The sequence below is a fragment of the Scleropages formosus genome, chromosome 1 (assembly GCF_900964775.1).
Source record: "Scleropages formosus chromosome 1, fSclFor1.1, whole genome shotgun sequence".
Lineage (NCBI taxonomy): Eukaryota > Metazoa > Chordata > Actinopteri > Osteoglossiformes > Osteoglossidae > Scleropages > Scleropages formosus.
This window is the reverse complement of record NC_041806.1, coordinates 2,959,753-2,985,717: the sequence shown is the minus strand read 5'-3', so window position 1 is coordinate 2,985,717 and position 25,965 is coordinate 2,959,753. Positions and strand designations below refer to the sequence as shown.

Below are 25,965 nucleotides of genomic sequence, written 5' to 3'. Positions count from 1 at the left end.
TTATGGCAGTGCCACTTAATGACATGACAACAGCTAGTGCAGGTTAATACACCAATGCATAATAAACAATTGTACAGGTGTAAAATTGTTAGGCTGGCATTAAATGAGAAAATAAATTCAGGTTCACAGGAAATCCTTCACAAAGAAGATCGCAAACCTTCGACATGAGCTTTTTCCAGCTTCGGAGCTCCACCTTTTTGCCACGTTACCTCGCTGTGCACTGATTTTCATGGTTTTACGGCAGAGCTTTCACAGCTGCGTGAATATAAAATGGAATGACAGGGAATTGAGGATCTCCTGTTGGGGGTGAGTGTTACAAGTTTCATCCCAAGGATCTATTTTGACATTTTTCTTTATCTCTGACCATGACGTTGATTTCTCCCACTCTATGTCTGGAGTCATAAGATGACTGTATGTATATGTATCATACATATAATGTATGTATGTATGACTTATCCTCTGATACTGTCATAGTGGGCTCTATTGGTCACCTTCTCACATAGTGAGAACAAAGATATAGAGTGACTAGATCAGCTTGTCCATCGTGTTCAGCAGGCATGGTATACGGTGGTCATTGAATAAGGTCAGCCTGTCGCTTCTCAGTCTCCTTACATCGACAGGGTATTTTTTAAATTGTCTCCAAAGTTTAATTCATTTGAACCTTCGGAAAAAAACGGATTCCCTGTTCAGCTAAGTGCTAGAGAACAGCTGCAAGTTCATGTGAAACAGGTGGTCTCAAACTGCACCATCAAAATTAAAGGGCTCATGCTGTTTTAGTGAGAAATACGGCGATGAACGTCACCTGTGTCTCGCTCCAATAAAATCTTAAGATGGCACAGAGCTTCCCGTAGCGACCGCGGTGAAGCACAAAATCATTCATGACACACTCGGTGGCAGGTGTTTGAAATCACCTCTTTGCTTCAAAACTGCTGTTTGTGGGACTACCAGTATAGCAGTGGATACATTAACGGTCACAGCCCTCCTGTCTGCAGCTTCGCCTTTATTGATTTGGTGTCCGATCTGCTGAAATAATGAACCAAATACAGCAGACCAAGGGAATGTCAAATGATAGATCTTTCTGCAGTGCACTTTACAAGCATCGCTGTGAAACTTAACAGGACCAGAGATTTAAAATGCTGTAAAAAGAACATCAGGCTCTGAAAGAGGCCAGTTTTATTAGAAATGTTGACAGTAACTGCTGCACCTTGCAGCATGAGCTCAAAAGACCATGTAGAACCTGCTGAATATTCAAACTTCCCACTTGAGACAAAGAAACAAGCTTATAGAAGTTTTGTGATGCGCTAAGGCTAAGATGACTGATTTCATGCCTTTTCTTTGAGATAGTTGTCCTTTGTCAGAGATTTGACTACAGTGTCTTTAAGTGTATCGTAAGAAATCTTTATTCGTCACCAATGAAAGTTTTTTTTATTTCTGGTACATACAGTGCGTCTTCAGCGGAAAATCGCTTCTCGTTCCCCACCTTTCTGCAGATGCTTCTGAAAAAGGCTGGGTTTCCAACAGCGTGCAATAAGTGTGCTGAGCTGAAAGCTCTAGATCGACCGCAGCGTGTGTAACAAGCTGCACTTGACAGGCTTTATGGGAAGACGAAAGCAGTACAAACATCATCTGTGCTGAAGGAGCTCGATAGATCTGCTGCTTTCCGAGGCTGACAGGCAGAGTTCCTCGCCGTCACGCAGAAAACCCGCGGATCTGCACACGAACCCCACATGGAGCCTCAGCTGTCATCTGCCAGCATTCCAGGGCATTTCACAGCCATGGATATTTCACTCCTTCGTCCTTCCCAGTACTTTTCTGCAGTTGATTTATTTCATCTTTACTCAGTGAAGATGAGCAGAAAATCTGTTTTCAGTTCACAATGATGGTCAACCTGAGAGGTACACAGTTCTGCGAAATAACAAACGGCCAAATGGACACAAAGCGCGACACACAATAACGAACGATAAAACATCAGAATAATTAAACGGGTGGAAACTCACCCACAGGAAAAATGAACCTTTGCAATTCCTACCATTCAATGATGTTAAATTATACTTCACTCACTACCTTAACCAACACCAGAGAAGCCAGATGACATCAAATGTGCACACGTGCAAGTTTATATGTTTGCGCAGATATGTGTCTGTGTGTTTGCACGCACATGCATGTTTCCATGGTTACAGGAACTTTTGCTTTTTAAGTTTATGGTCTCCTAGGGGGCTTTAGATGAACAGCCATGAGTGCTTGCTATCGATTATTGGCATTTTCTGCTGGTCCTGTCATAAGGTCCATTCAGTATCTTTAATGGTGTTTACTGCTGTGACCCTTGTGCTGTCTGCTTTGATTTGGGGCTGAAAACCCTGACCCTGAGACCAGCGTTAAACTCCACCCACATCCTGCAATTCCCGATGTAAAAAAAAAAAAAAAAAAAATTGAATGTAATTTCGGTGGGCGCAATGGGTTGGACCACAGTCCTGCTCTCTGGTAGGTCTGGGGTTCGAGTCCCGCTTGGGGTGCCTTGCGACGGCCTGGCGTCCCGTCCTGGGTGTGTCCCCTCCCCCTCCGGCCTTACGCCCTGTGTTACCGGGTAGGCTCCGGTTCCCCGCGACCCCGTATGGGACAAGCGGTTCTGAAAATGTGTGTGTGTGAATGTAATTTTCTTGCTTTTTTTCTTACTCCACACTTTTATCCAAAATGATAAATTCTTACTCATTTATGCATGTGGAACAATGAAGGTTTAGCACTTTTCTCATGGGGAACTTAAGAAGTGCCCCTCCTGAGACTTGAACTGGTTGCCAAGGAAGTAAATCCCTTGCTCCCTCCTCTCTCAACATTTCAGAATGTATCTCTCCCTTTTCATTGTACTTGTGAAAGCAGGTATTAATAGCCAAAATTGATTAACATTCCACAAAAAGCACAACGCAACTGTCGTTGTGTGCTCCCAATTCATGAGACAAAGTAGTCGCTTTGATCACCGATGTGCTAATCTCATTCCATCCCAAACCGTTCCAAGACGATGCATTTACAACAGAGATATTATTAAAATAACAGCTGTTACTGGAGCAGTGTGCCTGGGCTTACAGCTGACCATTAAAAGCTTGTGAAGGACTTTGCCTTTGTTGAGATGATGGGGGGTCACCGGATTTGAGTTGAGATGGAGTAATGAAGCCCCAGCAGTCGCCCCGAGCCCCTTATGATCGCCAACTAGCAAAACAAAACCCCAGTGGCTCTAATTCATCATTTCAACAGACGATGACAGTAATGGTGACAAAGATTAAGGATGCTTTGCAGTCTTTGACCTGAAAGGAAAATGGAACATGACCACTTGATTGTGTACATGCTCTGTAAAATAATTTCTGACTGATTTATTGATTAATCTAGTGGACGAAAAGTGCTTAAGGCTAAGTACATTTATGAAAGAACCCAAGAGTAATGTTGGCCCACAGCCCTACACAAAAGGTTGTTTTTTCAGCTGCTGCAGACAAATGCACTTTCCTTGAATTGTGTTAGCAGGTTATAAACTGAATATAAATGGAATAATACTCAAACTTTGAATATTATAAGCAAACATATGCAGTATAATGCTTTGCACAGCTTGCAGAAGCAAAGTGCATTTTGCCCATGTGTCTTTGAACAGCGTTGCTCCGCCACTTACCTCATTTTAGATTTGAAGGTCGGCAACATTATCTATGTTTTTAATATTTCTTTTTCCTCTGCGTTATCCGCTGAGAGGATGGATCGGACAGCACCAATGTCAATTCATACCAAGAAGGGGCAGCAAAATTACTCCCACCCTGAAAGGTTTCACATACCTTCCCAGCCCACTAATTCAATTCATTGAGATATGTTCTTTTTTTCATAACTTACCGTAGTAATGCTGCGATTCTGATTGTTCATATTTATTCCTGAGTTGTTTATCTGGAATTTCACACAAATCATACTTTTACACATTGAACCAGCTGGATATTTGAACATACATCCATCCATCAGTTATCAATAACTGTTTGTCCAATGCAGGGCCATGGTGGTCCAGAATATATCCTGGAAGCACAGGATGCGAGGCAGGGTACACCCTGGACCACAGAAAAATCACACACACTTACTGACTCACATAAACACACTAAGAGCAATTCAGATTCCCCGGCCTACCCGAAACACCTGTCTTTAAACTGTGGGAGGAAACAGGAGTTCCCAGAGGAGACCCATTCAAAATTATGCTCAAACCCACATCCTAGGAGCTGCAACGCACCGGAACTACTCAGTTCATCACTTTGCCACCACTGCTAAATTTTTTAATGTTGCAATTCAAAGATACTACAGCTGTCACACCCACGACCTCATCGCAACTCAACGCACCTGTGGATGATCAGGGAAACGAAGCATAAGAGGACGACACCGGACCGACCAGATCGTGGAACCTCATTGAGCCATCCGCTCACTCACGACTGTGGTCTCCTGCAATCTCTCCTGCATCCTTGTTTTCCTCCTCATCCTTGTTCTCATGTCTGTTCCAGTTCCTGTTCCTACCTTTCCCTGTTCCAGTCCCCCGGTCTCCTCGTTCTCTTCATTCCCTGACCATTGACTTCGCTTCTTGGACTACGACTTCGGATTCTCCTTGTATCGATGTCTCCTCATCAGTGACCCTCGCTACGATTACTACTACTCATTTTGACTGCTGATCCTGAATAAAACCGTGCAACCGCACTTGGGTCCGCCTCACCCTGGCAGAAAGGACAACAGCAAAAGTGATCATGGGAACTGGCCGTGCACTTTGAGGCTACAACTCTCTGCCCTTGACCATAGTTCTGCTCTCCATTTTTACATTTACATTTATTTAGCATATGCTTATCTCCAAAATGACTTCCAATGAACTCTCATCCATACATCAGTGGAACACACACACACACACACACACACACACACACACACACACACACACACACTATGGGTGAACCTGAACAGCATGTCTTTTGGACTTTTCAATAGTCACTGCTGCTGTGGCCTCACTGGCCTGTTCTACAAGCTCTGCAACTCTCTATTACCTTCCTTTCCTTCTCACTTTTTTCCTCTCACGTCATTGTATTTAGGCAGGACCAATTCAAACCTTTATTTCCCTGTTTATCAAAACAAAAGTTGTGCTTAGCTTCCCTGTCGACTCATTCATGGTGCAAAGGCTGACTAATCCAAGGATTTTTAGAATTAACTGGAAAGCCTTTTCTTTGTGGATTACATAGTTCTGAGTAAAACGGCAATTTCTTTCTACAAAACCTATCCCAATTCAAGCAAGAAACCATCAACACTGGCATGTAATACAATGGAACATAACCGTCAAAATCACACACACACACGCACACAAATGCAATCACATTGGCAATGACGTTCCTGGAAGCGGGACAATGACAACTGGAATTGGAGTCGAAACCTCTTAGGAGAATTTACAATTGCTTTAGTAAATATACAGCTGTTTAAACTGGTAAAATAGAATGTAATGTAATTTGCTCCTGACAAAAGTGTGGTCAAAAGGGGATACCGTAACGGAAAGAAGCAAATGCCTGGACAATGGAAAAGGCTCACATTTTTGGAGCTACACCAGAAAGTATACAAATTGCTGTTATGGTGATAAATTAGCAGTAATTATACATTTAAATGACATAAATTTAAAGTCACGAGCTTGTTGGTACGTACTAGTCATCTAAACACTACTAGGTTGGTGGCCGATGACTGTGTACATCAAGGAGGGCACTCTGGGGCACAGATGGATTTTAACACAACCTGCTGATAGAAAACATTCCATCATTAATTTATAGGCTCCTGAGTTACAAATAAAATCAGTTCAGTATAGGATGTGTTGTGCGCAGCTAGAGCTACAAACTTGCCGCACAAGTTAGTTTAGTTTATGACGGAATTCCAACACCAGGCTGGCATCATCCTTCATTTTTATTTGCCAGTGCAAACTTTAATTTTAAACATACCACGTAACAAATATGAAACATTTCGCATGTTTCCATCTTTGATAATCCCTCAGAAGTCTTTAATTTTCACATTTAATTCCTGAGGCGCTCGCTACTCGCAAGCACCAAACGCAATCCTCTCCGACGCTTCGTTGTTGCGCGCGCATGCGCTCGGCGGTGCCGGTCCCGCGAGAGAAGTGTCATCAGCCGTTACTGGAAGACCATCTTTTATTTATTGATTGGGCTGTTTTTTTTTTTAATTATCTACTTGTACTTAGTAAGTGTTTATTTGTATTAGATATATTTATTCTCGTCTCAATAAAAACGCTCCCCGAAAAATTTACCTGTGCAGGCGTTTTGTCTCAGTGGAGCTCGCGCTCTCCGCCGAGCGAGTGCACGACGGAAGTGTCCATGTCGCGCGCTTCGTCGCGCGGGAACTTTTCCTGAAGCAGTAATAGTCTGTCTGATCCTAATGGCCTCGCTGATAATAAAGACATAAAATCCACAAGACCTGGAGACACCCCTGATTGTATTATAGTTTTAATATAGAAATTACTCCCATGCTACTCGTACACAAAGGTGTTTAAATGGGATTTCTGAGTATTTTATGCAGAAGAATAACTAATAATACACATGAAAATGAAAAGGCCTGTCATTATAAAAGCACATTATATGCAATTTTTCTAACATTATCTATCTTACACAGGTCCTTTGCTTATATTAAAACCAGAGTTCTTATCAGTCCATAAGGCAGTGGAAATTGAAAATAAATTTAATCAAATCAGTGCCAGAGCTTGTTGACATACACAGAATGATCCAGAAACGAAAACTGCCCTCCACTTGTGTCCTTAGTGTTGAAAGCATTGTGTCCACTGTCACTGAGCCGGAGCCCATTCATGTGGTTGCTGGTTGTCATCTTCTTTTTATTGCAACTCTTGCAAGCATTACCATATTTTTCGAGAATCCAGTCTTCTCATACTATGTCCACAGCACCCTCACCTCTGCCTCATCATCGATGCTTCTGATGAGAGTTATGGCTTCATTTGATCCAAGAGCCTTCAGTTTGTTTCCCCACTTCTCTTTTGTATCCTTAAAAGTCTCCCGCAACACCACATTCTGAGAAATCTATATGTTTCTAATGCTGTTTTGAAGTTCGGCTTTGACATCGATTTTGCATTATAGAAAAAAAAACTATTGTGTGAACAGTTCTACTCTTCATTTTTATGAGTACATCAGCATATTTGAGGGTCTTTTCCAGATCATTGAATAGAATCTCTTTTCAGAAATAAAGGGGGGCTTCAGAGTTTAGATAACTTCATAGAAGTGTATTTGAATGTAATGGTGTCCTTCCCAGCAAGACTGAGCACTCAAGCTCTCAGAACACTCAACAAAAACCAAACAATTTAACATTTGTGACTGACATGCTAACACTAATGCATATTATACTGTATGTTGATTTGGTCATTCTTATGCCAAAGTAGTGACATTATAATTTTACAAGTTGCTTCATGTTTTCTTTTTCACATTCACAGATTTTTTTCTCCCTCAGTAACAAAGTGGTAACATCTTGCATCTACCATTTTTCAATTACTTGGTTTGTGTCCTTCATAATTTGAATAATTTGGGTTTAACCACATTGCTGCCAAGGAGAAACAAGGCAGTCAATAATATATCAATGTGTTATCTACTGTCAGGTAGGGAATATTTTGGGAAGGGTCAGTTAAGATTAATGGCAGTCATACCCCTTAGGTGGTGCAAGCAAATAAGTACACCTTTGGTCAATCACACATGGGTTGCAACGTCATCTATACCATGCTGGACTCAGCATCATGTAGGCTGAAGATCTCGGTGTTAGTGTCAAAGTGCGGGGGCCCATGCCACTTTCGGCACAACAGGGTGTGGAAGTGCTTCCGAAATACTTCTGAGAAGCAGGCATAGAGGATGGGGTTAGCACAGCTCCATGAGTAGGAAAGGAGCACCACAAACTGGAAAGCTCTGCTGAAGGCTGGCTCTAGGTCGGGGCTGTGCTGCGCATAAAAGTTGGTAGCATAGAAGGGCAGCCAACAGATGGCAAAGGCTAGTGCCACTGCTGCCACCATCTTGGTGACCTGCCCCTCCAATCGCTGCCTCTCATGGCTCTGGGGGCTGCCCTGTCGGCAGGCCCTCAAGGTGACCACCAACACCACAAATGAGGTGATCATGATGGAGAAGGGTAATGCAAAGCCCAGAATGAACGTGTATGTGATGAAGACTGGCCACCAGGTGTCAAAGACTCCATGAGGATCCAGAATGCAATGACCGCTGTCAGCGGAGAAGTGGATTGCCATGGGGAGAATCGGAAGCAGGGAGAGGGGCCACAGTAGCAAGGTGACCACCTTAGCCCTTCTGGGGCTTCGCCACTGGCCAAAGTGGAGAGGACTGGCTGCTGCCAGGCAACGATCCACGCTCATGACCGTCAGGCAGAAGACGCTGGTGAACTGGTTGACACCATCAAGGACCATGACCAAACGGCAAGCCAGGTTGCCAAATGGCCAGTGATTCTGGAGGTTCTGGTAGGCGATGAAGGGTAGCCCCACCATGAAAAGGCCATCAGCCAGGGCCAGGTTGAAGATGTAGACAGTGGTAGCTGTGCTCATCTGATCCAGCTTCAACATGGCTGTCATGACTAGGGCGTTTCCTCCAAGCCCTACTATACACACAACCACATAGAGGACAGATAAAATCACATTGAATGAGAATGACCCTGGGTGGGCCTCATCCCACCCACCTCCATTATTTGGCTCTATAATGGACACTGTGTTGTAAACAGCCCCCGACATTAATTCCATTTCTCTTGTTATTCCAAGAATTGTTTGAAATTAATAACAGGTATCGTACTGGTTAGGAAATTGCACTATGATCTGCTGCTGAGTAGTGGGAAAAAAATAGTTTAATCCTGAAGAAAAGTAAATTTGCACTCTTCAGATTCCTCAGCCACAAACTCCAGATGCGTAAATTTGTGAATTGTTGAAGTTACTGGGTATATGCTGTTCATGATAAAAAAACACACCTACTGAGTAAGTAAATGAAAGAAATTAGAAAAATATTGTACCAACAGGGACACCGTTTGTATTTCTTGATTTGAAATACAACCGCATGGAAAATGCAGCCTGCTAGTTTTCTCCTCCTTTGGAAACTGCTGAAAGCATGGACTCGTACAGCAAGAAAAAAAATTTCAATCAAAGTACACCTTTAAAATACTTCTTAAAAAAAAATTCAGATTTAAAAACACTCACAAGGTGTCAGTCCAGATGAATCAAAAGATGACAAACATGAGGTATTGTCCTTGAAGCAAGTTTTCCCTTTGTGAATCTTCCCTCTGCAGTCCCAGATCTCTGATGTCAGGGACACTCCTTGTGTGCTTGCCTCCACCAGTGGCAGTGAAGACTGCCCTTTCCTTCTGCTCCTTCTGCAGTCCCCTGCTAAACTGTGCCGACTCTCCGGGTCCCCCACCACATGCGGTCTCCAAGGCGCAGACAAACCCATCTGCTACAATACTCTTGGTTTCATAACTAAACATTCTCCCACAGGGCCCTCCAGCTCCCACCTCCTCCTCTCATCCCACCCCCTGCACCTCTGCTTCCCTCCCATCGCAGTTCAGTGGGGGGTCACTCTGACAATCCATTTGCCACCAATGTCCTGGTCAAAGCCGGTAGGGAAACAGCTGATTGGCCTTCTTGGAGGATGGGCTGGCTCTTCGTGTTTCTCACCTTGCCAGATCAAGCCTGACCCAATGAGAGTGCATTTGTCATGCTGGTTCCAGAACATGGCTCAGATAACGCAGGGTGACTGATAGCTTGCTCCTGGTCTGCCTCTGCCCACACACTCATTATGAGTTCCAGATAAAAACCCCAAGGCGAGCTGGTACTGTGCAAACAGCAGCACAGAATGCTGTGGGGTAGGGTTGAACTGTGATGAAAGAATGGCCTCATGTGCCCCCTGCCAAATTCTCATATAGCAACCCCCACTGTAGCCCAGTGGGTTACCTCCATGACCTCTGGGGTGCAATGGTTCACTCAACCACAATGAGCAACAATGATCCTCAAATGATTCCCAATGAGCACAAAAAAGTCAGACTTGTCTTTCTGACCACTGTGGTTATCACGACCAAATTGAGGAGAGATGGTGGGTACCAGAATAGGAGCATGTTTCTCTGCATCAATCTCTTTATGAGTTCCAGACCACCTATCAACTCTTCTTAGTACAAAGAAGGACCCTTATGGTTCCCAGTGAGCAGGAGATGCCTTTGTAGTTTGGCAAGGTGATTAAGTTACCATTTTAGTGTTCCCGATGGGCCTGGTCACCACAGGGTGGATGTCGGTAGACCAATAATAAAACAACTCATGGAGTGCTTGCCTATTTTCCATAGAGTCAGGGAAAACTTCTTCACAGCTTGGGGCAAATGGCATGATGTAGAGACTCCGTGGACGCGATTAACGCCAGCAGGGAATGAGGACTTCAGAAGATCATTCACCAGTGAGAGGCCACTAAATATGGGCAACCCCCATTCCACCTTGGTGTCTTCTGGATGGCTTAAGTAGCTATGGTCCGAAAAATCCAGCTTCCCAAGTGAGACATGCTCCAGGCTCTTGGAAAAAGGTTCTTGGGTACAGCCCCTTTGAGTTATGGAGAAGTATTTTACAAGTCTCCTTTTATGTTGCAGAGAGGTTTTTTTACACATTGCTTATGTTCTTATGTTGCAGAGAGGTCTTTTAGAAGTCTCTCATGTCTTGATGTCATAGAGAGGTCTTTTTATAAGTCTCTCCTGTTTTATCCTTCTTGAAGCTTTCATGAAGAGAGGGTGCCACATTGTCATTTGGTAATGGACAAGAAAAAAGGCAGGTCTGTGAAGGCTGCCAACAATTTTTGTTTAAGGCATTAACATAAAAACAAAGAGCGGCTCTGATCGGCTCTTGACTTTGGTAATTATGGAGAACCTATGAAGCGACTGTCGGCTGACGCCTCTTTCATTTGGAAAATTTGTCATGTTTTGGTGCGCTTGAAAAAAGAAGAGCCTAATTAGTATTAAAATGTTGTCGTTTTTTTCCCTCTTGCTGCTGATGGGAATTGGACACGGGCCATAGAGTTTGTTGCTGCATTTTATGCAGTATGACCTTGGGGTCATTAAACTGACATTTGAAAGCAGAAGTCATTTCAATAGTTATATCTTGCTTATAATTTTCCTTGAATGACACATTGAAAAGAAGAAAAAAAAATCATGTTAGCTGCACCTGATCACTGCACACAGAAAAAATCAGTCTCATCACTGATTTTTTATTGGGTTTCAGTTATTATAAGCTGAATGAAATGTACTTTTGAAGGGCCAAGAGATGATACGAATAAAACACATTTTTGTGATGGGTTCATGGGTCTCGATGACAAGAAGACTAAAAATGGAAACTCTGAAATGACTACTACAATAAAGTGAAACAACAGAATACAAGAGTTAGTGCATGCCTATTCCCAAAGGCCTGAAGACCCTCAGAAGTTTGTGGATTTGGTACAAAGTCCAGACAGAGAGGGGACACCATAACGAAACACTCCTTTTAGCCCTGTGAGGCCGGAGGTGTTCAAGTCGGGCACATGGGTAATAAATGCAACCCGTTGTTGACCAGTAAGTGGAGACAGATTGTGTTAAATTGGTTCCAACTCACAGAGGAGATTCATATCCAGATGTCCTACTTCTCTAGGCCAGGATGATGTGACTGTAAGGACCTTGCATGACTCATATCTGAAACAATAGACAGTCTAAATGAACAGCACAACATGTATGTGAGTTTTTCTCATCTATAACACAGTGTCAAACCGTCATCTCCTTTGGAGCTTGAAACATAAAAAGTGAAAAGCTCATTTTACAACATGAAAAACTAATTTCACAAAGTACCTCTTGGATGGCTGACTGATACTCCTTCAAAGACACTATGCTGTCATGACTCATGCTAGCAGATGCCATAGACAGCTGCAGGGTTAAGGAGGTACAACAACAGCTGAAAGGATGCAAGTTCAAGTCTCCGGAAGGTGTCTGCTGTTGCACTCTTCATCTGCGTACTTAACCCGAAATGCATTAGCGAAAAATACTAAGTAGTGGGTCATGTTATGTAAGTTGCTCTCATGGGGTATAGCTCATAGAAGCAACTGCCTACAACACTAGTAGCTTAGGCAGGCTTCCTTAAAGTAATCAGCAAGACATTTTGGACTTGGTTATCAAGGTTATGCCAAATGTATAAATAACTTTCTAGCATTGATCCAGTTCTTCAGGTTCTTTTTGTTCACAAAGGGAACATCGTGGAATTAGAAAAATGTCTCCTCATTGCTTGACGTTAACCATCCATGACGTTTGAGAGACCTCTGAAGGTCATACCTTGCCTTAGGTTAAACAACATGAATTTCTCATGCAGTCGGACTGAATCAAACTGAGATGTTTGTCATTTTATTTTTAAGACAGATGTTTCATCTTGGGGGGGTGCGGTGGCGCAGTGGGTTGGACTGCAGTCATGCTCTCCGGTGGGTCTGGGGTTCAAGTCCCACTTGGGGTGCCTTGCGGCGGACTGGCGTCCCGTCCTGGGTGTGTCCCCTTCCCCCTCTGGCCTTACGCCCTGTGTTGCCGGGTAGGCTCCGGTTCCCCGTGACCCCGTAAGGGACAAGCGGTTCTGAAAATGTGTGTGTGTGTGTGTGTTTCATCTTGGTTCAGACTTGGTTTTCAGTTGACTCGGGGGATTAAAAATCATCTTGAAATATATTATTAAAGGGGAGTTCCTTGTGGAAATGAGTCTTCCACTTTCTCGTTTTCTGTGCATAAAAACAATCGATATGTTAATGCTCTTTGGAGGGGATTGTGAATGATAGTGTCTCCTAAATGCGGTGGTCTTCCTGCTCCTTTACACATCTGCAGTGGTCCGCTGTGTTTAGTACTTCTTTATGGCTGTAATCTCCTTATAGTAGTGACCTTCTTGACTACCTGAAATACTGTAGTTATTACTGCATCTAAACAGGAACTCCTTAAAATAATAATTTTTAGCACCCAGGCAGTCATGTTTAACTGGGGAGTTACTCTAAAAGCAGTGATCTTCTTGACCATAGTTCTCTGTCAGATTATGGCAGTCGCCTTGACTTTGTGGCATCTGGTCTTACTGATGATCTGCACATAGCGGTCATTTTCACCAGGTCCCATGAATCAACAGCGATCAGACATGGACGCAACCCTAGCGGCTTCATGTCGTGTTTTCCAGCAGTCGGATGATGGTTGAAAATACAAAGGCACTACTTAGAACATTGCTTGGATGATGATTACAATTCCTGCTCACCCACAAGGGATTTAAACAGCAGCCAGAGAATCGGTGAGCAAATTGTATAGAAATTTCTGCTTTCCAACAAATAGGGTCATCAAGCTTCCTGACAGCTCCAGGCTCTCAGGAAAATAACCACCTGGGTAAAACCCAATCACTCATTGGGACTGGCCATTCAGCTGAGCTACATCTACCTACTCCTGCTCAGACAATCAGAGAGAATGTGAGGGTGATGGACTTAAAAGGCATTTAAGCATGTCCCCAAGGAAACCTTAGTGCTTTGGAGCTCAGATGAAATAATTTCAGAACAAATGACAGATGGCCAAGTTTTCACATGCGAAAGCTATGTAAAAAAAAATAATTCATATTCTACAAATTTGGACTTGAAAGCAAGAAAATTAAAAAGAAAAACAAAATGTAAAACAGTTGATGGGAAATTCATGAAAACCAACTTTAAACAACAAAAAGTTGTTTGAAGTGGTATTCACAGCAGAATCCATAGTGTCTGAAGGGTTATAAAACAGTAGTTGTTCAGTATTTCTCTTCTCAGCAAGAATAGTGCCTTTCCAAACACTGTCTGTTGTTTGTTTACAGAGGAAACAAGTGTAAACAAACAAACAAGATTTTAATTATCGGGTAGTCAGTAGTGTAGGCTAATCTAAATTTATTGTCTAAAGTAACGGGCAACATGACCAGCTTGCTTGAATAAAACTGATCCATATGCTGCACAAGTGGCTTTAGCTGAAATATGAAGACTTAGTTATTCCAAAAAGAAATGGGGAAACTTAAAAAACATAAACTAAATAAGCCCTCAGTTATGTTGCTGGACCTGCATATGTTGAGCCTTATTGGCTTCTTAAATAAATCCTCACTAACCACTCTTCGTCATTAATAATACAAATATTTTCTAATAAATAATTTTTGGCATAAAATTTATTTCACGGCTATTTAGGGTAAAAAAATAAGTTACAGCGAAAAACCGCTAAATCCAATGCCTGGGAACCATTAAAGAATCTTCCTTTCTTAGTAAGATTGATGATTTTTTACATTTGTACATCTAAAACATTTTGCAGTTAAACTTTTGTTTATGAAAGTTTGCTTATGGCGTAGACTCCGGACCTGACGGTTTAACAAGATCCACCAGTAAAACGTCATGGCGCGAACCGGAACTGAATGATTGACAGTTCATGCTGCCTTTGGGGTTGCAGAAAATTCGCCCGAGCGCTCGTGCTGCCGCAGCCAGCCAATAAAATCCTTCTGAGGCGGGATTTACGGGACACGTGTACAGAGAAGCAGGAAGTAAATAGGGCGGACTTTGTGATGGTGACAGAACGCTGGCAGTAGGTCCTTCAATGTGCTGGAATGAATTGACTTTCAGGGACACTCGGCGCGCAGGATCCTGTAGGTCTGTAAACGTTTTTTCGTTTTGTAGGAGGTGCCTGTATACGAGAGCAAGCCTTCAGAAGAGACAAGCGTATATTGTTAGGGTTGAATGAGAAAGCATTGATTGAATGATTGTGGTGTGGAATGGATGCTGTCACACAGCACAGCAGCTGTGTACTTGGTACTGGATTGTTCTCTAGGTTCTGTTCCAGTCCTTTCCAAAATCCTAAGTTTTAACAATAACCAGGTAAGTGACCCATAAAGGACCAAGTTGGAAGGGAGATGTGCATGTAGAGGCAAGGGAGATAATTGGTGGGATGGATGGCTTGGGGGATGAGATGGGTTGTTTTTTTGTACCACATCATTATGTTTACAGCAGATGATCACTGGGTTTCTTGTTCCACAGCGGTTTGGAGGGCTGGTTTCGCAGACCTGTTGATCACCCTGCTCTGCTGGGTGAGACGTGGACCTGGCTTAGCTGGAAGAGCAAACAGGCAGCCCGTTCCGGAAGGACAGGATCCCTCCGTGTCACACCCTACTCTCGCTTCATCGCTTCTTCCTCACCAGCACCGTCTCCATGATTCCAGGGTATAGCCCTGTGACACAGGCCCTGCTGGGCACTCTCTTCACCTGGGGGGTGACGGCTGCTGGAGCAGCACTGGTCTTTGTCTTCTCCACTGGGCAGGTACTTCTCAACAGGCAGATTGGTGTAACTGTGGTCTGGAGGTTTCTCTGGGAGCGGTGTAGAGATGGGGCTGCGGGTGATGGATGCTCACAGCGTGTGTATGTATGCCTGTCCGTGTGTTTGTATTTGAACTTGTTTGTGTGTACGTGCGGGCGCTCGTGTTTTCCTCGGCTCTGTAAACAAGCGCTGCGTTTGGCCGAGACGGCCTGTGCCTAGAGAACAAGGAATGCTTGTTTGGAAAATGGTTTAGAATGAGTGCTATAGACTGTCAGCAACATAATAGCTCATCAGTTGCAGCGCGGTGTACTTTTCTTTAGTTGTAACTTTTTTTTTTTTTTTTTTTTTTTTTTTTAAAAGTGGAAGCAGCACATGTGTTGGAAAGCACCTCCCAAAAAAAAATGCAGGAGGATGTTTGCAGAAACGAGGAACCCGGTCATTGCTTTATGGGCAGGATCAGCCCAGAGGCTTTCAGGCATCTCATCTGGATGAGGGGCAAGAGTAGGGAGGTGGTGGGATTATAGGGTCCAGATGCAGGATGGTCCTCATCAGTGACTCATTTATACTTGGTGCTGATTGCCTTGACCCAGTGGGACCTTTTGTCCTGGGAGCTCTGAACAGTGTGTCGTAGGTTTAAGTGCTTCTTGCGCTCACATGCCTTCTGCTGCTTAGCCTCATGTTGCTCCTGTAAATGTCCTGTATGTGGGAGCTCTTGTAAAGGAACCCTGGATAAAACCACTTTGTTATAGCAGCATGTTATTGTCCAAAATTACTGCAGTTCTTCATAATCAACCCCTTTTGGGACTCCTGCACATAACCTTTTGCCTACGGTGTTTAATCCCTAAACCATTATGTGACCTGGAGCCCTTTATTGACCATTCACGAATTACCATGGACTCTGTTCTTCGTAACAAAATAAAGTCCGTTAGACAGCAGCGAAGAAAAAGCTCTACTCCCCAGGATCAAGGACTATATAGGTCAGGAAGAACTGATATAAAACACAATCGTCTGGGCTTTAAACAAGCTTGGGGAAGGGGTAAATGGAAAAGCAGCCACGGAGCCAGACGTCCTCTGTTTTAAATAGCTAGAAGTGGGCTAATGGACTCTTGGCGGGTTTCATTTGCATGTGAGAGTGTGTGCAGGTGCGGCTGAAGGGTTGCTAATCAATAGAATGGCACGGAAAAGTGGCCATAGCGGTACTCCTCGCAGCGCATGCCTGCGTTTAATCGCTGGCGGGAAATTGGAGACCTCCTCGAGCGCTACACAGCTTTCGCCTCGCTTCGTTTTCGCTCGTAGCTTCGGCGCCCTCCGTGGTCCAGTTCGCTTTGCTTTGCGTCGCTTGCCTCTCGTGGTCACTCTTATGAATTAATTCCCTGTGAAATGAATGTGGGTTACTGTGGTTTTGCTGATATTTGTTTCCTGACTGTAGTACATTTTTAACACCTTGGCCATGCATGTTGCAGTATGTCAGCTGAGTGAATAACTAACATTAGAATTATTATATAAATTTGAATTTATATTAAAGTAATTTCAGATGTGCGGGTGACGAATGAGAAGTACCTTTCCGTGTAAGGGGCATCTCTCTCTTTGACGCAGAAACGGCTTGAAGGGTTTTCCTGAAGTTGCTCTTTTTCTGTCTCCTTTCAGAAGCGCATCCTGGATGGAAGCCTGGGATTTGCTGCAGGGGTAAGGAGAATGTTCTCATCCACCCCATCTTCTCAGTGGCCCCCAATATGGTCATAATTCTCTTATGAGAAAATGGGAAGAGCTCACAGTCATCCCTTCATCACTGCGGGATCTCAACTTGTTTTGTCCTTCACCTATAGTTAGTTGTTTTTGGTACTGCTTTGTTGACACCATCTCCTCTCAGGAGCACAAGGGTCCAATCCTGAGGGATGGACATTATGTTGAGTTTTGTTCTGTGGAGCCAGTTTAACTTGAGCTGAGCGTGTTCCTCTAGAATGGAGTGCCGTTGTCCGGTCCCTCTGACCGTAACATCATAAGGTCAAATTACCAGCTGTTGTGGTCATTAATTTGTGTTGTGTAGTTGAGAAATGAGTTTTACTTGAATTTTTGCACAACACATCTTGTTGTACTGACCGTGTTGGAAACGGGCTCTGTGTGCAGTTGGGTGTGAGTGTGTTTCAGTATAGAAATTTCTTCGATCTTTGTGTGTTAGCTGTTCTGCAGCACAGGCCAGACTCAACCAAGATGATTAGTTCTGTACATCTCAACTAAATTTGTTCCCTATTTGCATGATGGTCATTCACCATCTGATTATTCGCTATATTAATCCTTGCTGTTGCCTTCATTGCTCTGCGGTCTCTTCCAGCTCATCGTCTACGGCTGTACTCATGTCCCTCTTTCTGAAGTAGCGCTGTAATGTCTGAGTGGTATTTCTCCTCTGCTGCATTACATCTCACTCGTCTGGTAGGCTGTTATTATTTCAAGGGACGTGTACAGACTGCAATTTCATCTCCTGTTCATGCAGTTTTATATTATACTGATCAAGTTCCTTTCCTCAGCGGACCATAGTGGAACTGGAACGTTCAGCCTTTTGGTGTCAAAGCCCACTTATTACCAGCAACACCTCCTGCTGAGTTGTGATCCAGTCACCTTTTGTCATATTTTTCTGGGTCCTGGTTTTCCTGCATAAAATTTCTGTTACATAAATGGGGCCTTCAATGCAAAAGTCCAGTTTAATAAAGTTGGGGGGGGGGGGTCACTGCAAAAGTTAGGTATTTTTAATAATTTCTGTAAGCTTTTCTCCTAGGCAGCTTGTAAAGCAGGGTTTGTACTAAGTGATTAACACTGATTTACCCACTTACATCTGGGTAACTTTTTACTATTGTCAGTTTAGGGTTAACCTTGATGAAGGGTACTGCAGCAGGAGGTGGCATTTAATCCTAGATCTTCCAGTTACAAGCTGACGGCTCCAACCGCTACGCTACCGTTGATGTTTTCGTCCGGCGTTTAACACCTTCTCTCTAGCCAAATGATGTAGATTTCAGGGTATAAACTGAGAAGAAGCAGGTGAATGAAATGAAAATGAGCTTCATTTCATGCTTGGCCATGATGTGCCCATTCTGGACACCTCTTGGTGACAATGAAGAAGATACATTAAATGCAAATGGGTCCATGATGGGGACCTGCTGCTTTGGGGGGGTCTGCTCTGATGTCCGCGAGGGTCCTGTACGTCTATTCGTCCGCCGCCCGATACAAGAGCTGCCTTGCCTCTCGTTTGTAGCCATACAAAAGGAGTTGACGGGCAACCCAAAGCATCTTCAGATCAGCTGGAGTCCGACAGCTAAATGGGCGCTCGCAAACGATTTTGTCAGTTACCGATCCAGTCGATCGCTTTGTTTTCATTTGGAAGCGGACAGATGCGATAATCCCTATCCGAAGTGCACTTTACGTTGAGCTTTTGTATTCGACGCGACTCTCGTGTATGACAGTGTGCGTAGGCATGCACCGCACACCTGTGCACACCGCTGCTTTGCCAGTGTGGAGGGTATCTTGGAACGCAAATACTAATTTGCTCACAAGTGGCAGAAGTGGTATTGATTTTACTGTGGGGGGGGGGCGATGATGCTGTTTGCCCTGGAAAGGCCTCTGAAAATCAAAAACAACCTAAAGCATGAGGACATATTGACTTGGTGGGGAGTGTGTATTTTCCCCCCCTTCTCGAAGTAGTCCTCAGCCGAAATGCAATTTTGGCACCGTTCATTGTGAATAGTAATGATGCTACTTTGGTTTGAAGGATTGCTTTAATGATAAATATCCTTCTACATTTTCATTTAGTAATTTTCCCCTCATTTGCCATTCTTTGTGCTCAGCGTAGCATGACGTGTCAGAAGATGGACCGAACCAAGCCAATCGTGATGCTTTGTTTCTTTGGAAAGGAACACACACACACACACACACACATACGTTGTCGGAAACCGCTCGTCCCAAGTGGGTTTGCAGCGAGCCGGAGCCTAACCCGACAACACAGGGCCAGTCCGTCGCAAGGCACCCCATGCAAGACTCAAACCCCAGACCCTGCCAAACCTGCTGTGTCACCCTGCCACCACAAATCCCCTGGGAAAGAAACACACACGCACATTTTCAGAACCGCTTGTCCCATACGGGGTCGCGGGGAACCAGAGCCTACCCGGTAACACAGGGCGTAAGGCCGGAGGGGGAGGGGACACACCCAGGACGGGACGCCAGTCCGTCGCAAGGCACCCCAAGCGGGCTTGAACCCCAGACCCACCGGAGAGCAGGACCGTGGTCCAACCCACTGCGCCACCACACCCTCTTCGGGAAAGAAACAGTTTACAATAAAATATTTTACTCCATATGAGAAAATATTAGACCTATTTGTCTTATTTTTTTTTCCAAACGTTGTGTTGCGTATTCCTTTGCCTAACAAAGTTATGATATTCCTTCGATGTATGAATGTTTTTGCAGCTCGGTGCTGTTATTAAATCCAGTCAAAAGGTCAGATGTAATTCAGATTTCTCCTTCCATGTCCCACGGGGCAGTTTTGGCCCACTTTCTTACCCAGTTTTAACATCAGAGTGGAGTGAAGGATACCAGTCCATCCCTAAGATGTTCTGTCCCTCTACTCCTCTGAAAGTCCACACCTCTGCTGCATCACTTAATACGGCATGTCTTTGTAAACTGATCATCTGTCTATTGGATCAGTTGATCAGTCTTTACTTTGTAACTGACTTAGTTAACTGATTGAGCTGACTTCACTTTGGCTAGTTAGTTGACTGATCACCCATACTTCTTTTTGTAACTTGCCATCTATCTAGTTAAAACATCAACTAGGAGTCACCCATGCACTCAAATGACTTTCAGGGCTTCTCTTTGTCAGTTGCTCTCCTGTTTACCATTAAACTGGAGTTCTCTCTCTGATTTACTGTCTAGTTCACCAGTCAACCAGGCTTCCTCTTTTTCAGAGATCTATCTCATTGACATGAATCATGATGGCGCCGCAAACGGCCGCCTCGGTGTGGAGCTCCACAGTTGTTTTACTGTTTTTGTTAGTTTGCCCTGTCTTTAGTTATACTCCGACAATCAGTTTTACCAGGGAAGAACTGCTGAACATTCGGCAGTACACACCACCTGACATTTTACCGGTTTTCGACTATTCTGACGTTTTGCTGGACATTGTAGTCGGAGGTGCAGCGGCGCTACTCAAGCGCTCCAAGACGCGCAAGCGTGGAAAGCAAGCCGGCGCGCTTGTCAAGCTCCGAAAGCGGGGCTTTAGAACAGCGCTGCCTAGTATCCATCTGGCGAACCTCCGCTCCTTACCCAACAAAATGGACGAACTTTTCCTCCTGTCCCAAAGAAACAAGGACTTTTTAAACTCTGCTGCTCTGTGTTTCACGGAAACCTGGCTGAATGAAGCCATCCCGGCCAGCGCGCTACATCTGCCGGGCTTCCAGCTGTTCAGAGCGGATCGCGACGCGGAATCAGCGGGGAAACCACGTGGCGGTAGGATATGCTTCTACATCAACGAAAGGTGGTGTACAGATGTAACAGCGTTGAAGAAGACGTGCTGTCCCGACCTAGAAGCGTTCATCAACTGTAAGCCTTTCTACTCGCCGCGGGAGTTTTCCTCGTTCATCCTCGTAAGCGTTTACATTCCACCGCAAGCGTGCGTGAACGCAGCGCTGCAACAGCTGGGCGACCAGATCACTGACACAGAGAACAACACCCGGACTCTGTTATAATCATTCTTGGGGACTTTAATAAAGCAAATCTCTCCCGTGAACTTCCAAAATACAGACAGCATATTACATGTCCCACCAGAGACAGTAATATTTTGGACCACTGCTACACCACAGTAAAGGATGCATATATCACTCTGTTCCACGGGCAGCTTTGGGGCTCTCTGATCACTGCCTGGTTCATCTTATACCGACCTACAGGCAGAAACTGAAATCAGCTAAACCTGTAATGAGGACTGTTAAAAGATGGTCTGGAGAAGCAGAGCAGGACTTACAAGCCTGCTTCGAGTGCACTGATTGGAGTGTTTTTGAGGCTGCTGCTAGCGATCTAGATGAGCTCACAGACTCTGTAACATCATATGTCAGTTTCTGCAAGGACATGTGCGTCCCTACCAGGACTCGTTTAACATACAACAATGATAAACCGTGGTTCACTGCAAAACTCAGACAGCTTCGTCGGGCCAAAGAAGACGCCTACAAGAACGGGGACGGAGTCTTGTATAAACAGACCAAAAACACACTGGCAAAAGAGATCAGAGTGGCTAAGAGAAACTACTCTGAAAAGCTGAAGAAACAGTTTTCAGCCAATGATCCTGCATCGGTGTGGAAAGGCATGAAAGACATCACAAATTACAAGACACCACCCCCCGGCACCGTGTCAACTCAACAACTAGCCGACGATTTGAATGAGTTTTATTGCAGGTTTGATAAACCCTGTCTCACACCCTACATCCATTCAAACCCTCTCTCCACGAATCAATTAACACCTCCAGTAACCGCCACCTTCCCCCCTCCTGCACCTTTGATCTGCAAAGAGGAGGTGTGTCGGGTCTTCGTCAAACAGAAGACAAGGAAAGCACCAGGCCCAGACGGCGTCTCGCCGGCCTGCCTAAAAATCTGTGCTGACTAGCTGGCCCCTATCTTCACAAAGATCTTCAACAGATCACTGGAGATGTGCGAAGTTCCTTCCTGCTTCAAATGCTCCATCATCCCCATCCTAAAGAAACCCAAAATCACAGGACTTAGTGACTACAGACCTGTCGCCCTAACGTCTGTGGTCATGAAGTCACTTGAAAAACTGGTGTTGGACTACCTGAAGGACATCACTGGACCCTTGCTGGACCCCCTGCAGTTTGCTTACCGAGCAAACAGGTCTGTGGATGATGCAGTCAACATGGGACTGCACTACATTCTACAACATCTGGACAAACCAGGGACTTATGCGAGAATCCTGTTCGTGGACTTCAGCTCAGCCTTCAACACCATCATCCCACACCTCCTCCTGTCCAAATAAACCCAACTCTCTGTGCCCACCTCCATCTGTCGGTGGATCACCAACTTTCTGACAGACAGGCAGCAGATAGTGAGGCTGGGAAAATTCTCATCCAATACTCGCACAATCAGTACTGGAGCCCCCCAGGGATGTGTGCTCTCCCCACTGCTCTTCTCCCTGTACACCAATGACTGCACCGCAAAAGACCCCTCTGTCAAACTCCTGAAGTTTGCAGACGACACCACACTCATTGGCCTCATCCGGGATGGTGACGAGTCTGCTTACGGACAGGAGGTCCAAGAGCTGGCTGTCTGGTGCAGTCATAACAACCTGGAGCTGAACACGCTCAAAACGGTGGAGATGATCGTAGACTTTAGGAGAAACACCTCAGCATTATCCCCACTCACCATCATGAACAACACTGTGGCAACAGTGGAGTCATTCAGGTTCCTGGGCACCACCATCTCACAGGACCTGAAGTGGAAGCCCCACATAGACTCCATTGTGAAGAAGGCCCAGCAGAGGTTGTACTTCCTTCGCCAGCTGAGGAAGTTCAACCTGCCACAGGAGCTACTGATGCAATTCTACTCTGCAGTCATTGAGTCCGTCCTCTGCACCTCTATAACTGTCTGGTTCGGCTCAGCTACGAAATCAGACATCAGAAGGTTACAGCAGATAGTTCGGACTGCTGGAAGAATCATCGGCATATCCCCCCCAGCTCTCCAAGAACTGCACTCGTCCAGAGTCAGTAAAAGGGCTAGCAAAATCATTCTAGACCCTTCGCATCCAGGCCACTTCCTCTTCGAACCTTTGCCATCTGGCCGGTGCTACAGAGCACCGAGTACCAGGACAGCCAGGCATAAGAAAAGTTTCTTTCCTCAGGCCATCTACCTCATGAACACCTAAATCTCTCCCCTAGAGAGTAAACCGTGCAATACATAATGCTATTTATATTTATAACTATTTATCACATATCTCTTACTCACACTCCCTTGCATTTGTATCTAGTGACTATTTTTGTATATTGGGTACTTTATATTTTTAAATATTTTTTATCCCTTGCTCACATACTCTATCTTCTCACCTGTCTTGTCACTGTCATTCTGTCTGTGCTGTGGTAGTTCCTGTCACCAAGACAAATTCCTTGTATGTGCAAACATACTTGGCAATAAAGCTCGTTCTGATTCTGATTCTGATAACCAGACTCGTCTGTGTACCTAGCTGTCTGTGCACATGACTGTGTTGGCTGCGTTGACCATGCTTCTCTTTCACGTACAGTGATGAAAAACGTGGGTTCTGCTATTAGTGCTGATGGACTACAGGTGAGGGATGCTGCACTTTCACCAGTCGATAAGTATATAAACATTAAATGGAATGAGATCATAATTGGATGGAGGGTCATGAGGGTCCTTTTCTCACATGAGTGGAACTCTAGTAGAAAGCAGTTGTGTTCATGCCATGTTTTACTGTGTTGTAATTCTCAGCCATTGCCTCTCTTTATTTTAGAATGACCCTTTGCAGTGTGCCCCCCCCCACCCAGTTGTTGTTGTGTGTGTGTTTTTTTTTTTGTTTTTTTTTTTTAAGAGGTTGACCTGTGATGAAACTGGTGTGGTCTCCAAATCACCTGCTTCGTGAGGTCACTAAGGCACTTGGCTGCAGGGGTTCATCAGTGGTTGGAGGGAATGTGTGGCTGATTATGCTGTCACATGTGCCGAGTGGAAAGACTGCCTGATTTAAAAAGGGGAGAATGTTGGAGCCTGGCGGTGTGTGACCGTGTGTGGGATGTCTCCAGGGCTCTGCTCACGGCTTCACACACCATCACTGTGGGCACTGTGACACACGCTGAGGAGCTGTCATTATTTTCTGGGGGTTTTCTATAGCAGGAAAAAATGAAGATGGTAAAAAGTGCACAGAAATATTGCAACTCTGAGGCTCTGCAGGCAGTGAGTGTGTTGCTCTTAGTGCCGAAATTCATCTCAAGGGACTCCAAGAAGGGTGTTTTTCTTTTTAACTTGGTGCACTTTCATTTTGCATCTACTTATTGATGGAGGGAATGCTAAGGACAAACAAGGTGCCAGATAAAGATGCGCGCACACACACAGAATGCAAATACCCCGAGCGTTAACGGCAGCATCCTGACAAAGGGCTTTCTTTATAGCTGCTATTTGTGTAGCGCTGCTTGGCTGGTGTGGTTTTGATACACGATAAGCACTTGCACAGCTTTTGTTTGCTGAGTTTTCTGATGCGATGCTGCAGACAAAAGATTGTTAGCTCGGCTGGTTGAGTTTGACGTCCGGCTCATTATCGAGCTCAGTCGTACTGGGGAATTTGGGAAAAGGAATGCAGCCGCACATTCACATTTGCATAATTTTTTTTTTTTTTTTGAGCAGATGCTTTTCTCCAAAGTGACATACAACTCAGAGGAAACAAGTGTCAACAGTTGAGCTTTAACTACAGGTACAGAATGTCAAAGCACTGTTTTAGTAAATCTTATTTAAATTGAAAATGTAACAGAACTGATCTTGCTGGCAGCTGTGTAGAGACACGATCTGCCAAGAAAAATGTGTGTAAATACAGGTTTTTATTTTACCTACAAGTGCCTGAATTAATTCCTTTAAGGTTTAGTTTCTGTTTTCTTTAAGATATTGGTCCCTTCATATTATGTGGCAAAATACTTTTTGTCGTCATTGCTACTCAAGCCATAGATTGATTTGCGTGGTTACAAGACTTTATTATCTGATTACAAAGCTGCATCTTAGAAAATTTAATTAGTCTGGAAATCAGAGTGTTTTAAATGTGCATTTATGTAGTATTATACCATCTAATTTGAGCAATGAGACAGAATAAGGGATTTGGCTGCTTTTGGGTACCTGGAGGGTCTTGGAAAAGCCCTCCTTAGTTTCTGGAAAACTTTTGGAAAGAAGGCTCAATGAAGGAAGTCCATCCGCTCGGCTCTAGAACAAGTACTACAGGGTGACTGGAGTGGTAAGGAGATACGTGGGCCATTGGGGAGCTAAAAGTCTTGTCACATGAATGGGCCAGTGGGACTTAGAGTTGAGATTTTAAGACCGGTTGACGAATGGGATTGAGAGCTCAGATGTTGAGACACAAGAACAGGCCAGTGAGATTTAGAGCTCAGCCACCAGTGAGCCAGTGGGGTTGAGAGTTTGGCCTTTGAGAAACGTCAGCGAGCTAATGGGAGCAACACTTTAGTCTTTTGAGAAACGTTAATGAGATTGAGAGCTGAGGCTTTCAGATGCATCAATGAACCAATCAGATTGAGGTCATAGACTTTCCATTCATCAATGGGCCAGTGGCATTTATTAAATGTCGATGGGCCTGTGACACTGAGAGCTCAAACTTTGAGAATAGTCAATGAGCCAGTGAGGCTTAAAGCCTAAATGATCCAATGAAGTTAGGAGCTCAAGTTTTGAGACACATCAATGGGCCAATGAGGTTTAGAGCTAAATTTGAGAAACATCAGTGAGCCAGTGGCATTAAGAGTTCGGGGGGAGGAATGACACTTGGTGTTCCCGTTGATCTGATGTGCTGCTGAAACATGATTCTGTCACGATAGTCTCCAAGCCACTAGAAACGCACATTTGACCCACATACTGGATCACCAGGTTTT

General features: G+C 44.4%; 2 protein-coding genes across 5 annotated transcripts in view; one reads left to right on the top strand and one right to left on the bottom strand.

Annotated features, from left to right (window-relative positions):
- The window catches only part of LOC108930258 (zinc finger protein 420-like), a 1,123,701-nt gene that overhangs the window by 368,554 nt on the left and 729,182 nt on the right, over window positions 1–25,965 (bottom strand). The window lies entirely within an intron of this gene.
- Window positions 14,587–25,965, top strand: part of slc39a11 (solute carrier family 39, member 11) — a 96,563-nt gene continuing 85,184 nt past the window's right edge. For 2 of the 4 annotated variants that reach the window (XM_018745271.2, XM_018745270.2), the window contains exons 1-3: window positions 14,587–14,678; window positions 15,063–15,341; window positions 16,986–17,024. In XM_018745271.2, coding sequence (XP_018600787.1) covers window positions 15,234–15,341; window positions 16,986–17,024 — 147 coding nt within the window. In that variant the 5' untranslated portion in view covers window positions 14,587–14,678; window positions 15,063–15,233. Of the gene's footprint in view, window positions 14,679–15,062; window positions 15,342–16,985; window positions 17,025–25,965 lie in introns of those variants that run through there. The other 2 variants (XM_018745272.2, XM_029252587.1) reach the window with 2 other exon arrangements.